Source organism: Musa acuminata, chromosome BXJ1-11 (assembly GCF_036884655.1).
Source record: "Musa acuminata AAA Group cultivar baxijiao chromosome BXJ1-11, Cavendish_Baxijiao_AAA, whole genome shotgun sequence".
Classification (NCBI taxonomy): domain Eukaryota; kingdom Viridiplantae; phylum Streptophyta; class Magnoliopsida; order Zingiberales; family Musaceae; genus Musa; species Musa acuminata.
This window is the reverse complement of record NC_088337.1, coordinates 32,401,800-32,418,630: the sequence shown is the minus strand read 5'-3', so window position 1 is coordinate 32,418,630 and position 16,831 is coordinate 32,401,800. Positions and strand designations below refer to the sequence as shown.

General features: G+C 38.1%; 3 protein-coding genes across 3 annotated transcripts; all 3 read right to left on the bottom strand.

The window, feature by feature from the left end:
* Positions 1-4,369: 4,369 nt before the first annotated feature.
* On the bottom strand, positions 4,370-6,029 carry LOC135597756 (protein LURP-one-related 15-like). The gene is made up of 3 exons (XM_065091181.1): positions 5,343-6,029; positions 5,037-5,264; positions 4,370-4,910 (listed from the first exon to the last, which is right to left on the bottom strand). The coding sequence occupies exons 1-3, from the start codon at positions 5,586-5,588 to the stop codon at positions 4,542-4,544; spliced, it is 843 nt and encodes a 280-aa protein (XP_064947253.1). The 5' UTR covers positions 5,589-6,029; the 3' UTR covers positions 4,370-4,541.
* Positions 6,030-11,509: 5,480 nt separating this feature from the next.
* LOC135597757 (protein LURP-one-related 15-like) lies at positions 11,510-12,839 on the bottom strand. Its single transcript, XM_065091182.1, has 3 exons — positions 12,522-12,839; positions 12,213-12,443; positions 11,510-12,085 (listed from the first exon to the last, which is right to left on the bottom strand). Exons 1-3 carry the CDS (start codon positions 12,765-12,767, stop codon positions 11,840-11,842), a joined length of 723 nt encoding a protein of 240 aa, XP_064947254.1. The 5' UTR covers positions 12,768-12,839; the 3' UTR covers positions 11,510-11,839.
* A 3,215-nt stretch (positions 12,840-16,054) lies between these two features.
* Positions 16,055-16,506, bottom strand: LOC135596504 (protein LURP-one-related 15-like). The gene is made up of 2 exons (XM_065088551.1): positions 16,264-16,506; positions 16,055-16,210 (listed from the first exon to the last, which is right to left on the bottom strand). The coding sequence occupies exons 1-2, from the start codon at positions 16,504-16,506 to the stop codon at positions 16,055-16,057; spliced, it is 399 nt and encodes a 132-aa protein (XP_064944623.1).
* Between the last annotated feature and the right edge of the window lie 325 nt (positions 16,507-16,831).

The following is a 16,831-nucleotide window of genomic DNA, read 5'->3' as shown; positions in this document are numbered from 1 at the left end:
TGCACCTTTAAGGAGATCAAAATAGAGGTCTAGTGAGGAACAAAATAGAGTTTACCGACGACAATGCAGAAGAGCAACAAAAGCAATGAATCCGATGCTCATAAAGAGAAGAGTATTGGGAGAGACATCTTGGCCCCCGTAGCATCGTCGGTGTGGAACTGGAGCATCGTGCCGGCACCTCCCCCCTGCTGCACCACCACCGCCACCACGACCACCTGGCCTGATGTGGCCCTCCGTGTGCCTCCTGCATCCCTTCTCGAGGTCGGGATGGTTTATGTCCTGTGGTCTGGTTCTGTAAACTCAAGTACGTGGGAATCTTGTCATGCTTGTTTGCAAGAACCATGTCATGCAGCTGTATGGCAAATTGCTTGTGGCATTCAGCAGATAGTGTCGTCAACGGTGCAAGTCTTATGTTGTAAGAAAATAATGTTTGATAGATCCTTGGACGACTTTTACCTACCTCCTGCTTTACATAATAACGATTGGTAATGTCGACAGTGCATGTCAGAGAGTCCATTGCTTAGCCTTTAATACTGCAGAGGGAGGATAAAAGAACTACAACCATGTTTGTTCTGACATCGCAATTTGTGGCCAATCCACAACAACCCAAAAGGAGGAAGATGAAAAGAACTGCAACCCAAGTCTTTCATGAACCTTCAAGCCTTACGTAGTACATATCATAGTTTTGAATTATCCTTCTATTAACAAAGGGTTCATATAATGATTTAACAACAATGAGAGAAGTGATGAGGTAGAAGTGTTGATTATATTCAAGGTTTGAGAGATTATAAGTTAACATGTTTAATATGAGTTTTTAATTTTTAAAATATTTTTATTTTTGTTTCTATTATACCATATGATTTATTGATGCCCATCATCTCATGAAGAGATTTTTCAATAAGGCATTAGTGTTATGATCGAGTCGGCACTAAGACTTAGTGTGGGTGAATTAGTGCGTACATAAAATTACATCGATAATTCGAAACTTCGTACGATAAAACCATATTAAAAAGTATTTAACTTTAAAAACGTTCGTAAGAGGAAGTAAAGCAATTGCAAACTAAGTAAATGACAGCGAAGAAAGAAAGCACACCAATTTATAGTGGTTCGATCATCGTGACCTACATCCACTACCGATTTCTTTTCCGTCAAGGCCACCGGCATCCACTAATGGTCTTCCTTCAATGGGGGATGACAAGCTCTATTCTCCTTTTGACAACTCTATTCTCCTTTTTACAAGCTCAATAGAAAACCTTTATACCCCCATTCGCTCATCTCTTAAATAGAAATCAACACTTAGACTAGAGAAGGAGAACTCTCACAATATTACAATAGAGTTTTTCCTTGTTTTTGTTCTCAATTCTTGAGTTGAGTATTCTGAGCAAGGATGAGAGAGGCATTTATAGGTCCCAAATGGATTCAAACTTAGAGCCAAAACTAGTCTCATCCTAGGTCTTCATGATACCCACCACCCAATAGATACTAGGCGGAACCACCACATGACAGAGCTTTCGAGACTAGCCTCTAGTGGTACCATTGCTTGGCAACATTAACTACCGACAGTACCGCTGGGAGGTTGAGCCTCAAGCAGTTCCACTACCCAACGTGGGCGGTGCCACCGCTTAGCATGACTCTAAGTGGCCGAGTGAGCCATCCATCAAGCCCAATTTAATCCTAACTTAAGTCCAATGAGCCCCTAATTGAGTTGGCCTAATTCCAACCCAATTACAACTTAAAATTACTTCGATCTAGACAATTATTACAAAGCATTAATCACATGTTGTCCGACATGTCATTGGTTCATCGACGCTTTGTCCAATCCTTTGCCACATCGTCCTCTTTCGTGGCCTTTTGATCGATCGATATGTTGACCTCTGCAACTCCGATCTCTTTATCCCAATTTCCGCTCTTCTAGGTCCGATACCAAAACTCATGGCACGAAGCCTTCTATCGACACATTGAGCGATCCTCCGGCTTAACGTCTAATCTTTTGGCATGTTCCACTGTAGCTCAAAATTAATTCTTCATATTTTAATTGTCTCTTTATTATCTAAGCTAGTTTTGCGTTACTCAAAACATAAATTAGATTATAAACTCTACCGTTTTATTATCAAAATCCAAGATTCAACAATTAGAGCCTTAAATAAGATCTCATTAGAGAGAGAACTAAATTTGTTACGGGGAGAAAATAAATATATTAGAGAGATAAATAGTTGTATAGAGAAAATCATAAGAGAGAGAAATAATAGATATAGAAAGTCTAAGGAGATAGAAAATTCTAGAAAAAAACAAATAAATTATTAGAAAGAGAAATTAGATCTTAAGATAATATAGTTAAGAATTAATAACAATGTAGCCGAGAAGTAGATCTGACAATTATAAAATAGGAGGAGATAATAAAAAAAGCAATGGATAAATTAGATTATAATAGGATAAAGACGGTCAATAGAAAAATTAATTCGCATACAAAAGAAAAGATTGAAGGTATGGATAATGACTTTTATATGTTATTTTAGATCTCATTATTATTTTCTCGTATCAGAAAGTTTAAAAAAAATTATCTTCGATTATTTAAAACTATAATAAATTATATAAATTTTTTATTACTTTTTGTAAAAATATGATAAATGATATAGATTGTGTATTACTCTCCGAAAAATAATAGATGATAAAAGAGTACTAAAGCTGATCTCACGTTTAATACTAGATGAAAATCTTATTTTAAGAATCTATAGAATTAAGACAGAAGTCTCATTAATTTTAAAAGATATTTATAAAAGAGGTATATATCCTTCTATATTGTTTGAAGTAAAAAAAAAAACATGATATATAAGTAGAAGAAAATGAAAATATCTTAATAGAAAAATTTAATGAAGATAACTCATCGTATATAATAGATTTTTCAATTACATTCTTACTAAGATACAAGACGTTTAGATTGTACAAAATACAATCTACCATATGCATAATATTAATTTTCTTGAAGTAGATGATTATGTTGGATTAGATAATTTAATTTCCATCAAAAACATAAATATATTTTACCTCTCTATAGGAAAAGAAAATTTTAGAAAGTTGATCGTTAACCTATCAAAATAAGTTGTTGATCAAAATATAAAAAAATATATAAAATCTGATAAATATTCTATAACGAAAAAAGTCTGATATTTATGTTTGATTTTATATCTAGGGATTGGTTCAAGAAAGCTAAGATTCCAAACGAAACAAAGTTTTACAATTGATTAGAACAGGTAAGATAGAATAAATCGAGCACATCAAAAACTATTCTGGAATACATGGTTAAGAATTTAGAGATTCTAAGAAACATTACGCTTAGCAACAACATAAGATTGCATCAAGTTTCAAGGTTTTTCATAATTTTTTTTACAAACTTTAATTTAAGAGAATATATTCAAATATTAAATCAAGCTTTGCGATTAGATAGGATCTTAGTTTAAAAGTCTTAATCAAGATAGGAGTTACTATCGAGTCAAAATATTGAATTTATATTTTTATAATCAGAGAATAATATTTTATTATAAATACAAATGGGAATATATATATATATATATATATATATATATATATTCTCCCGCATCGCGATCACAGGCTTGCCGGAGTCGTCGACGACTACATGCCAGCTTCTGAGGCTCCGCTTACGGACTTCAACCTTGAAGACGACGTTTCCGTTGGTGTCGGTTACGGCGAGGCGGTCACAGTTCAACCAGGAGGCGTCGATGAAGAACGTGATGTCGATTGGGTACGAAGCGCAGAACCGCGGGTCGACGATGGCGTCGGGCCGAGAAGTCCGACTACTCGATCGCATCATCTTATCTCTCTCTCTCTGTCTCTTACAGCTGAATTGGAGGATAAAGATCGAGTGGAAGACTGGATCGTTTCAAGTATTTGTTTAAGATGACGCAAATAGATGACATGAGACACAAACTCAAGTGAGGAGGCAATAGAAAATTAGTCCGTCATCTCTCAAAGATCTCTTCGGAGAGTGCATCAGTGCAAGCAGACAAGCCTAATAAATCTGAGGTTCTTCTTCAGTGTTGACGATGTCAATTAGCTTTCATTTTCTTTAGTCCACTGAAAAAGCATGATCAGCTATAATATATAGTTGAGATTCCTAATCAAAAGAAACACATAAATCTCCTAATAACAAAAAGGATAAACTGAACACCGAAAAGATCAGGAAACATGAATCTTCAATGCTTGAAAGAAGTGGCAGTGAGCTCTTCAAACAAGCTTTATGTATGATCTCTAAACAGTGCATAGGGCTGAGAAGAGACCCAATATCCACCTCACTTCACTTCCCTGTTATACATATATATGATCTCTAAACAGGTTCAGCTGCGGTGCAATAAATATGAATTCTTACATATATAGCCAACCCACAATAACACAAAAGGAGGAACATAAGATTTAAGTACTACAACCAAAGTCTTCCATGAACATCCAAATCTTCACCAAGTACCCGTATGTGGTTTCACGCTGCAGAGGAAGTCACTCGTTGTTATACTAGCAGGCATGGAGAATTAGGATCCACCTAGTAAAGCTGAGATTGCAGATATGATTACAGATGAGATTCCATCTGAGGTTTCGTCTGAGTTTTCATCTGAGATTTCATCTGAGATTTCATTTGCGATTTCATTTGAGATTTCATTTGAGATTTCATTTGAGATTTCATTTGAAATTTCATCCGAGATTTCATTTGAGATTTCATCTGAGATTTCATTTGAGATTTCATCAGAGATTTCATCAGAGATTCCAGCGTCTTCTTTAAAGAACTCATGTCGAATTATGGTCAGAGCAGTAATGAAGGAGTAGTCGGTGTTTGGGTTGACGGCCACCTCGAAAGCATCCTTGGATACCAATCCATTCACCAGTATGTCTTCTTTGCTCATCTGCATCGCCATATCACACAATTCTAACAATGCAACTCCGCATAAAACTTGCAATCAATGTTTTTGATCTAAATCTAAAGCTGCTGAGATCTGTGCTGTACAGTTTATTCTGGAGAAGGTATGTACCTGCGCGATCACCATGGAAGAGTCGCCCTTGTACACAGTGAATGATCTCTTGCGGAAGCTTCCCTTGATCTTGAAGTCACACACCTCCTCCTTCGTGTTGGCAGCTAAGAACACGTCCAACTCGGTCTTGAATTGGAGAGCAGAACTCCTCTTGACGCTAAACAGCAGATGCTTAGGATCTGAGCTATTTCCCTTGAAGACTTGCCACCGGTCATGGATGCTTCTCAGCTGCATAAAAGAACGACCAGAGTCAACGTCTTGGACTTTGCAGAAAGAAGGAAGGGAAGCAGAGATGAGGAGGTGGACCTTCTGCTGCATCGAAATCACAGGCTTGCCGGAGGCGTCGACGACCACCTGCCTGTTTCTGAGGCTCCACTTATGGGCTTCGACCTTGAAGACGACGTTGCCGTTGATGTCGGTCACCGCGAGGTGGTCACAGTTCAACCAGGCGGCGTCGATGAAGAACGTGAGGCCGATCGGATCCGGAACGCAGAAGCATGGGCCGACGATGGCGCCGGACGGGGCAGCAAACTGAGAACTTGGTGAACTCATCTCTTTCTCTCTCTCTCTCTCGTTTCAGTGGTTGTGTTGTTGGCGTAGAAATGAATCGACATTGGAAGGCCAAATAAAACAACAAGGATTTAGACTTGAGTTTGATCATATGTGGTTGCAAGAAATGGAATTATCTTTCGGTGGGCGAGTGGATCCAAATCAGTGGCCAAACCGCGTTTCTCGTGCATTTACATTTGAATTGGAGGAGAATACTATCACTCGGATCATAAGGAAACATCCTTACCATAAAAAACAATCCATAGTTCCCCCTCGTCGCCCTCATCACAATTCAATGGCTTACTTCATTCACAATAATATTCAACATTCTGATGACAAGCACAAACAAATTCAACACTAACAGCAGGTAGGATTGAGTTCAAAATAACAAGTATGCTGCATGTAATGTCAATTATAGAACGAAAATGCTGCAGATTCTGATAATAAATTTGTCACATTGCCTACCAGTCTATGTTTTGCTCAAATCAAGAGTGCGTGCACCTTTAAGGATATCAAAATAGAGGTCTAGTGAGGAACAAAATAGAGTTTACCGACGACAATGCAGAAGAGCAACAACAGCAATGAATCCGATGCTCATAAAGAGAAGAGTATTGGGAGAGACATCTTGGCCCCCGTAGCATCGTCGGTGTGGAACTGGAGCATCGTGCTGGCACCTCCCCCCTGCTGCACCACCACCTGGCCTGATGTGGCCCTCCGTGTGCCTCCTGCATCCCTTCTCGAGGTCGGGATGGTTTATGTCCTGTGATCTGGTTCTGTAAACTCTTTTTTTTGGTAAGTTCTGGTTCTGTAAACTCTTAAGTACGTCATGCAGCTGTAAGGCAAATTGCTTGTTTGCAACAACCATGTCATGCAGCTGTATGGCAAATTGCTTGTGGCATTCAGCAGATATTGTCGTCGACGGTGCAAGTCTTATGTTGTAAGAAAATAATGTTTGATAGATCCTTGGACGACTTTTACTTACCTCCTGCTTTACATAATAATGATTGGGAATGTCAACAGTGCATGTCAGATACTGCAGAGGGAGGATAAAAGAACTGCAACCACATCGCAATTTGTAGCCAATCCACAAGAACCCAAAAGGAGGAAGATGAAAAGAACAGCAACCCAAGTCTTCCATGAACCTTCGAGATGACATCGCTTGCCGGTCTGGGCTATACCTTGATAGAGACGGGACTCCAGCGATACTATCACCTAACAGGGCAGTGCCACGAGGCTAAGCCTCATGCGGTTCCACCGCTCACCTTGGGCAGTGCCATCGCTTGGCATAGCTCTAAGTATCGTCAAGACTCTAGCGATACTATCACCTATCACTACCTACCAACATTAATCGTCAATAGTATCGTCAGGAGGCTAAGCCTCATATGGTTCCATCGCCCATCCTGGGTAGTGTCATCGCTTGACATAACTCTAAGTGGTTGAGTGATCTATCTATTCAGCCCAACTCGGTCCTAGCTTAGGTCCAATAGGCCCCTCGTTGAGTTGACCGAATTCTAACCAAATTAAAACTTAAAACTATTTCGAACTAAACAATTATTATAAAGGATTAATCATATGTTATCTCGCATGTCATTAGTTCATCGACGTTTCATCCAATCTTTTGGTGCATCGTTCTCTTTTGCGGCTTCTTGCCCAATCGACATGTTTACCTCCGCAAATCTAATATCCTTAGTGTAATGTCTGCTCTTTTATGCCCGATGCTCAAACTCATGGCATGAAACCTTCTGCCGATACATCGACTGATCCTTCGATTTGACTCCAATCTTCTGACATATTTCACTCCAGCTCAACATTAATTCTTCCTACTTTAATTGTCTCTTCATGATCGAAGCTAATCTTGCATTACTTATAACACAGATTAAATCATAAACTCTATCAATTGATTTTATTATGATTCAACAATTACAGCCTTAATCAAGATCTCACTGGAGAGAGAGAATTACATATGTTTGAAGCAGAAAATAAGTATAGTAGAGAGATAAATAGTTGTATAGAGAAAATCATAGGAGAGAGAAGTAACAGATAGAAAGTCTAAGGAGAGAGAAAACTCTAGAAAGAAACCAAAGAGAAATAAATTATTAGAAATAGAAATCAGAATCGGAGTGACACTAAGAGGGGGGGGGGGTGAATTAGTACGATGGATTAAAACTTATAAGTTTAAAACTAATTCATAAATACAAGGAGATTTCGTTTCGATAGTAACTTGAGTAGATGAAAACCGAAAGCTAGCAGTAGTGTAAATAACAATTCCAGGAAAGTAAGAACTCACACGTTCAAGGAACACACCAATTTAAAGTGGTTCGATCAAAATGACCTATATTCACTTGTGAAGCCTTCTTCGAAGAGGCTTCCAACTTTCACTAACAAATCACTTTGAATGTAAAGAACAAATACCACTCTTACAACCTTTTACAGTGGTTCACACTCTTACAAATTTTCAACGAGAAAAAAGGAGGTGAGCACTCAAGCAATTGAAAATAAGACTTGCTAAAGACTTTGCTAAGGCTTTTATCGCAATCTATTGCTTCTAAAAGGTTATATTCTCTACTAAGAATTGAGGGGTATTTATAGGCCCCAAGAGGATTCAAATTTGGGTTCCAAAATTTGAATTCTCTTGGGTTCCTGATGCTGGCGGTGCCACCACCGAACCTCTCGGGTGCTGGACGGTGCCACCGCCCAGTCCGACGGTGCCACCCCTAGAACTCTCGAGTTCTAGGCGGTGCCACCGCCTAAACTATTTTAGCTCATTAGTTGGGCTTCAAACTTGACCCAAACTAGTTCGAACTTGGGCTCAATTGGCCTATAATTGGGTTATAGGATTAACCCTTAATCCTAACCTTAATTACATATAAACTATAAAATTAAGATATAGCCCTAAGCAAGTTTTTAATCGATAACATCAAGTTTCCTTCCGGCGAGGTTTTCGGCTAACTTCTGGTGGACTTCCGATACACCCTCGGATTTCTTCCGGTAGACTCCCAATAGGCTCTCGGGTCTTGTGGTGAATTCAATGAGTCTTTGACAAGTAGCCAATCCTTCTCGGTGATCTCCGCGAACCTCTGACGATCTCTCCGGCGGACTTCCGAAAACTTCGGCAAGTCCCCGATTTCCTCTCGATTGGTGACAACAACATCTCCAACGAATCTTCGGACTCTCGAACACCCATCAAACTCGACTCCGGTAGACTTGCTTTATGTCTTCAAGCATCATAGTGAATCCTGCACAAGTAAAGCAAAACTTCGATCTAGACAATTACTCCTAAGCAATCAAGTTGTCCGGCATGTCATTGGTCCCTCGACACTTCGTCCGATTCTTCGACGCATCGTCTTCTCTTACGGCCTATTGCCCAATCGGCCAGTTGACTCCGTAACTCCGATATCCTTAGCGTAATACTCGCTCTTCTTGGCCCGATGCTCGAATCCATGACCCGAAGCCTTCTATCGATACGTCGATCGATCTACCGGTCCGACGTCTAATCTTCTTACATGTTCCTCCGGCACAATATGATTTTCCTGCTTTAATTGTTTCATCCTGATCGAAGCATCCCGCGTTACTCAAAACGCAGATTAAATCATAAACACATATCAAGTGGTTTTATCATCAAAATACAAGATTCAACAAAGATAATATAGTTAAGAATTAATCATAATATCCACGAGAAGTATATCTGATAATCATAAAATAGGAGGAGATAATTAAAAAAATAATCTATAAATTAGATTATAATAGGACAGATAGGATCAATAGAAAAAATAATTCACATACAATAGAGAAGATCGAAGGTATGTATAATGACTTTTATCTGTTATTTTAGATATTGTTATTATTTTTCTCGTATCAAAAAGTTTAAAAGAAATTTATCTTCGATTATTTTTTAAAAAATATTAAATTATATAAAATTTTATTACTCTTTGTAAAAATATGATAAATGATATAGAATTTGTGTTACTCTCTGAAGAATAATGGATGATAAAAGAGTACTAAATCTTATTATATGAATCTATAGAATTAAGACATAAGTCACATTAATTTTAAAAGATATTTATAAAAGAGGTATATATCCTTCTGTATTATTTGAAGTAAAAAAAAATACAAAATACATGACATATAAGTAGAAGAAAATGAAAATATCTTAATAGAAAAAGTTAATGAAGATACCTCGTATGAATAACATTCTTACCGAGATACAAGACGTTGTGATCCTACAAAATACAAGCTACCATATGCATAATATTAATTTTATTTGAGTAGATGATTATGTTGGATTAGAGCTAACTGGCATATTAACTTTGTTTGGTCTAAACTACTGATCAAAATGCTTAAGCTGAAGTTGATAGTAGTACACTCATCGGACCCTTATAAGTCAATCTTAATATTATCCACTTTCGATATGAGACTAATCAAAGGTGTTACAATATTTTACCTCTCTATAGGAAAAGAAAATTTTAGAAAGTTGATCGTTAACCTGTCAAAATAAGAAAATTTTATAAAATCTGATAAATATTCTATGACGAAAAAAGTTTGATATTTATGATTGATTTGGTATTTAGGAATTGGTTCAAGAAAGCTAAGATTCCAAACAAATCAAAGTTCTACAATTAATTAGAACAGATAAGATAGAATAACATGGTTAAGAATACATGGAAAACTATTATGGAATACATGGTTAAGAACTTAGAGATTCTAAAAAACATTACGCATAGCAACAACATAAGATTGCATCAAGTTTCAAGGCTTTTCATAATTTATTTTGTAAACTTTAATTTAGGAGAATATATTCAAATATTAAATCAAGCTTTGCGATTAGATAGAATTTTAGTTTAAAAGTCTTAATCAAGACAGGAGTTACTATCGAGTCAAAGTATTGAATTTATCTTTTTATAATCACAGAATAATATTTTATTATAAATTCAAATGGGAATATATATATATATATATATATATATATATATATATATATATATATATGTATGTATGTATGTATGTATGTATATGAGGATGAGGTTTGAGACAAGTAAGTTTTGAGAATTTAGTTGTTGAAGTGTCTCTATTATCATCTTACGATTTCTTCCTTGGTGTTGGCAGCTAAGAACACATCCAACACGGTCTTGACTTGGTCAGAAGAAGTCCTCCTGACGCTAAACAGCTGATCTTTAGGATCCGAGCTATCTCCCTCGAAGACCTGCCACCGGTCATGCACGCTACGCAGCTGCATGACGGAACAGCCAAAGTTGGATGTGTGGCAGACACGAGAAGGTGGACCTTCTCCCGCATCGCGATCACAGGCTTGCCGGAGTCGTCGACGACTACATGCCAGCTTCTGAGGCTCCGCTTACGGACTTCAACATTGAAGATGACGTTGCCGTTGATGTCGGTCACGGCGAGGCGGTCACAGTTCAACCAGGAGGCGTCGATGAAGAACGTGAGGTCGATCGGGTACGAAGCGCAGAACCGCGGGTCGACGATGGCGTCGGGCCGACAAGTCCGACTACTCGATTGCATCTCTCTCTCTCTCTCTCTCTCTCTCTCTTACAGCTGAATTGGTGGATAAAGATCGAGTGGAAGACTGGATCGTTTCAAGTATTTGTTTAAGATGACGCAAATAGATGACATGAGACACAAACTCAAGTGAGGAGGCAAAAGAAAAGTAGCCCATCATCTCTCAAAGACCTCTTCGGAGAGTGCATCAGTGCAAGCAGACAAGCCTAATAAATCTGAGGTTCTTCTTCAGTGTTGACGATGTCAAGTAGCTTTCATTTTCTTTTGTCCACTGAAAAAGCATGATCAGCTATAATATTTAGTTGAGATTCCTAATCAAAAGATACACATAAATCTCCTAATAACAAAAAGGATAAACAGAACACCGAAAAGATCAGGAAACATGAATCTTCAATGCTTGAAAGAAGTGGCAGTGAGCTCTTCAAACAAACTTTATGTATGATCTCTAAACAGTGCATAGGGCTGAGAAGAGACCCTATATATATATATATATATATATATATATATATATATATATATGTATAAACAGGTTCAGCTGCGGTGCAAACTACTATAATCTTACAAACTATGATCTTTCATACATATATAGCCATCCCACGATAACACAAAAGGAGGAACATAAGATTAAGTACTACAACCCAAGTCTTGCATGAACATCCAAGTCTTCACCAAGTATCCATCTGTGGTTTCATGCTGCAGAGGAAGTCACTCGCTGTTATACTAGCAGGTATGGAGAATTAGGATCCACCTAGTGCAGCTGAGATTGCAGAGATTCCATCTGAGATATCATCAGAGATTACATCAGTGATTACATCAGTGATTGCATCAGTGATTGCATCAGAGATTCCAGTTTCTTCTTTAAAGAACTGATGTCGAATGATGGTCAGAGCAGTAATGAAGGAGTAGTCGGTGTTTGGGTTGACGGCCACCCCGAAAGCATCCTTGGATACAAATCCATTCACCAATTTGTATTCTTTGCTCATCTGCATCGCCATATCACACAATTCTAACAATGCAACTCCACATAAAACTTGCAATCAATGCTTTGATCTAAATCTAAAGCTGCTGAGATCCGTGTGCTGTACAGTTTATTCTGGAGAAGGTAAGTACCTGCGCGATCACCATGGAAGAGTCGCCCTTGTACACAGTGCATGATCTGTTGCGGAAGCTTCCCTTGATCTTGAAGTCACACACCTCCTCCTCCGTGTTGGCAGCTAAGAACACGTCCAACTCGGTCTTGGATTGGAGAGCAGAACTCCTCTTGACGCTAAACAGCAGATGCCTAGGGTCTGAGCAATTATTTCCCTTGAAGACTTGCCACCGGTCATGGATGCTGCTCAGCTGCATGACAGAACAACCAGAGTCAACGTCTTGGACTTTGCAGAAAGAAGGAGGCGAAGCAGAGATGAGGAGGTGGACCTTCTGCAGCATCGAAACCACAGGCTTGCCGGAGGCGTCGACGACCACCAGCCTGTTTCTGAGGCTCCACTTATGGGCTTCGACCTTGAAGACGACGTTGCCGTTGATGTCGGTCACCGCGAGGTGGTCACAGTTCAACCAGGCGGCGTCGATGAAGAACGTGAGGTCGATCGGGTACGACGCGCAGAACCGCGGGTCGACGATGGCGCAGGACGGGGCAGCAACCTTAGAAATTAGTGAACCCATCTCTCTCTCTCTCTCTCTCTCTCTCTCTCTCTCTCTCTCTCTCTCTCTCTCTCTCGTTTCAGTGGTTGTGTTGTTGGCGTAGAAATGAATCTACATTGGAAGGCCAAAGAAAACAACAAGGATTTAGACTTGAGTTTGATCATATGTGGTTGCAAGAAATGGAATTATCTTTCGGTGGGCGAGTGGATCCAAATCAGTGGCCAAACCGCGTTTCTCGTGCATTTACATTTGAATTGGAGGAGAATACTATCACTCGGATCATAAGGAAACATCCTTACCATAAAAAACAATTCATAGTTCCCCCTCGTCACCCTCATCACAACTCAATGGCTTACTTCATTCACAATAATATTCAACATTCTGATGACAAGCACAAACAAATTCAACACTAACAGCAGGTTGGGCTGCATGTAATGTCAATTATAGAACGAAAATGCTGCAGATTCTGATAATAAAATTGTCACATTGCCTACCAGTCTATGTTTTGCTCAAATCAAGAGTGCGTGCACCTTTAAGGAGATCAAAATAGAGCTCTTGTGACGAACAAAATAGAGTTTCCCGACGACAATCCAGAAGAGCAACAACAGCAATGAATCCGATGCTCATAAAGAGAAGAGTATTGGGAGAGACATCTTGGCCCCCGTAGCATCGTCGGTGTGGAACTGGAGCATCGTGCTGGCACCTCCCCCCTGCTGCACCACCACCGCCACCACCACCACCTGGCCTGATGTGGCCCTCCGTGTGCCTCCTGCATCCCTTCTCGAGGTCGGGATGGTTTATGTCCTGTGATCTGGTTTTGTAAACTCTTAAGTACGTCATGCAGCTGTAAGGCAAATTGCATGTTTGCAACAACCATGTCATGCAACTGTATGGCAAATTGCTTGTGGCATTCAGCAGATAGTGTCGTCAACGGTGCAAGTCTTATGTTGTAAGAAAATAATGTTTGATAGATCCGTGGACGACTTTTGCTTACCTCCTGCTTTACATAATAATGATTGGTAATGTCAACAGTGCATGTCATAGAGTCATTGCTTAGCCTTTGATACTGCAGAGGGAGGATAAAAGAACTACAACCATGTCCGTTCTGACATCGCAATTTGTAGCCAATTCACAATATCCCAAAAGGAGGAGGAAGATGAAAAGAACTGCAACCCAAGTCATTCATGAACCTTCGAGATGACATCGCTTGCCGGTCTGATATTAGATGGTACCATCACGATAGAGTCTCGAAGATTGGGCTTTAACAATACCATCACCTAATAGGACGATACCACCACATTAATTGTCGACAATATCATCAGGAGACTAAGCCTCAAGCGGTTTCATCGTCCACCCTCGACAGTGTTACCGCTTGGCATGGCTCTAAGTGGCTGAGTGATCCATCTATTAGGTCCAACTCAGTCCTAACTTAGGCCCAATTTGTACTTAATTGAGTTGGTTCAATTCCAACCCAATTCCAATTTAAAACTATTTCGAACTAAATAATTATTCTAAATGATTAATCACATGTTGTCCGACATGTTATTGGTTTATTGGCGTTTCATTCAATCTTTTGGTGCATCGTTCTCTTTTGCGGCCTCTTGCCCAATCGGAATATTAACCTCCGCAAATCCGATCTCCTTGGTGCAATGTCCGCTCTTCTAGGCTCGATGCTCGAACTCATGGCACGAAGCTTTCTGCCAACACATCCACTGATCCTCCGATTTCACGTCCAATCTTCTGACATATTTCACTCCGGCTCAACATTAATTTTTTCTTCTTTAATTGTCTCTTCATGATCCAAGCTAATCCTATATTACTCAAAATACAGATTAAATCATAAATTTTATCAACTAGTTTTATTATCAAAATATGAGATTCGATAATTAAGCCAGAGAATTACATCTGTCTGAGAGAAAAAATAAGTATATTAGAGATATAAATAGTTATATAGGGAAAATCATAGGAGAGAGAAGTAACAGAAAGTCTAAAGAGAGAGAAAACTCTAGAAAGAAACAAAAGAGAAATAAATTATTAGAAAGAGAAATCAGATCTTAAGATAATATAGTTAAAAATTAATCACAATATCCACGAGAAGTATATCTGATAATCATAAAATAGGAGGATATAATTAAAAAAGCAATCGATAAATTAGATTATAATAGGACAGAGACGATCAATAGAAAAAATAATTCACATACAATAGAGAAGATCGAAGGTATGGATAATGACTTTTATATGTTATTTTGGATCTTGTTATTATTTTTTTGTATCAAAAAGTTTTAAAAAAATTTATCTTCGATTATTTAAAAAAAAATATTAAATTATATAAAAATTTTATTACTCTTTGTAATAATATGATAAATGATATAGAATTTGTGTTACTCTCCGAAGAATAATGGATGATAAAAGAGTACTAAAGTTGATCTCTCGTTTAATACTAGATGAAAATCTTATTTTATGAATCTATATAATTAAGACATAAGTCTCATTAATTTTAAAAGATATTTATAAAAGAGGTATATATCCTTCTGTATTATTTGAAGTAAAAAAAAATGCATGACATATAATTAGAAGAAAATGAAAATATCTTAATAGAAAAAATTAGTGAAGATACCTAATTTTCAATAATATTCTTACTAAGATACAAGACGTTAAGATTGTACAAAATACAATCTACCATATGCATAATATTAATTTTATTGGAGTAAATGATTATGTTGGATTAGATTATTTAATTTCCATCAAAAACATAAATATATTTTACCTCTCTATAGAAAAAAAAATTAGAAAGTTGATTGTTAACCTGTCAAAATAAGTTGTTGATCAAAATAAGAAAATTTTATAAAATCTGAGAAATATTCTACGAGGAAAAAAGCCTGATATTTATGATTGATTTCATATTTAGGGATTGGTTCAAGAAAGCTAAGATTCCAAATAAATTAAAGTTTTACAATTTATTAGAACAGATAAGATAGAATAAATCGAGCACATCGAAAACTATTATGGAATACAAGGTTAAGAATTTAGATATTCTAAAAAACATTACGCATAGCAACAACATAAGATTGCATCAAGTTTCAAGGCTTTTCATAAATTTTTTTACAAACTTTAATCTAAGAGAATATATTCAAATATTAAATCAAGCTTTGCAATTAGATAGGATCTAAGTTTAAAAGTCTTAATCAAGATAGGAGTTACTATCGAGTCAAAGTATTGAATTTATCTTTTTATAATCAGAGAATAATATTTTATTGAATAATATATATATAAGTTCTGAGAATTTAGTTGTTGAAGTGTCTCTATTATCATCTTACGATTTCTTCCTTGATGTTGGCAGCTAAGAACACATCCAACACGGTCTTGACTTGGAGAGAAGAACTCCTCTTGACGCTAAACAGCAGATATTTAGGATCAGAGCTATCTCCCTTGAAGACCTGCCACCGGTCATTGACGCTACGCAGCTGCATGACGGAACAGCCAAAGTTGGATGTGTGGCAGACGTGAGAAGGTGGACCTTCTCCCGCATCGAGATCACAGGCTTGCCGGAAGCGTCGACGACTACATGCCAGCTTCTGAGGCTCCGCTTACGGACTTCAACCTTGAAGACGACGTTGCCGTTGGTGTCGGTCACGGCGAGGCGGTCACAGTTCAACCAGGAGGTGTCGATGAAGAACGTGAGGTCGATCGGGTACGAAGCGCAGAACCGCGGGTCGACGATGGCGTCGGGCCGAGAAATCCGAGGACTCGATTCACTCATCTTCTCTCTCTATCTCTCTCTCTCTCTTACAGCTGAATTGGTGGATAAAGATCAAGTGGATCGTTTCAAGTATTTGTTTAAGGTATGACGCAAATAGATGACATGAGACACAAACTCAAGTGAGGAGGCAAAAGAAAAGTAGCCCATCATCTCTCAAAGACCTCTTCGGAGAGTGGATCAGTGCAAGCAGACAAGCCTAATAAATCTGAGGTTCTTCTTCAGTGTTGACGATGTCAAGTAGCTTTCATTTTCTTTTGTCCACTGAAAAAGCATGATCAGCTATAATATTTAGTTGAGATTCCTAACCAAAAGATACACATAAATC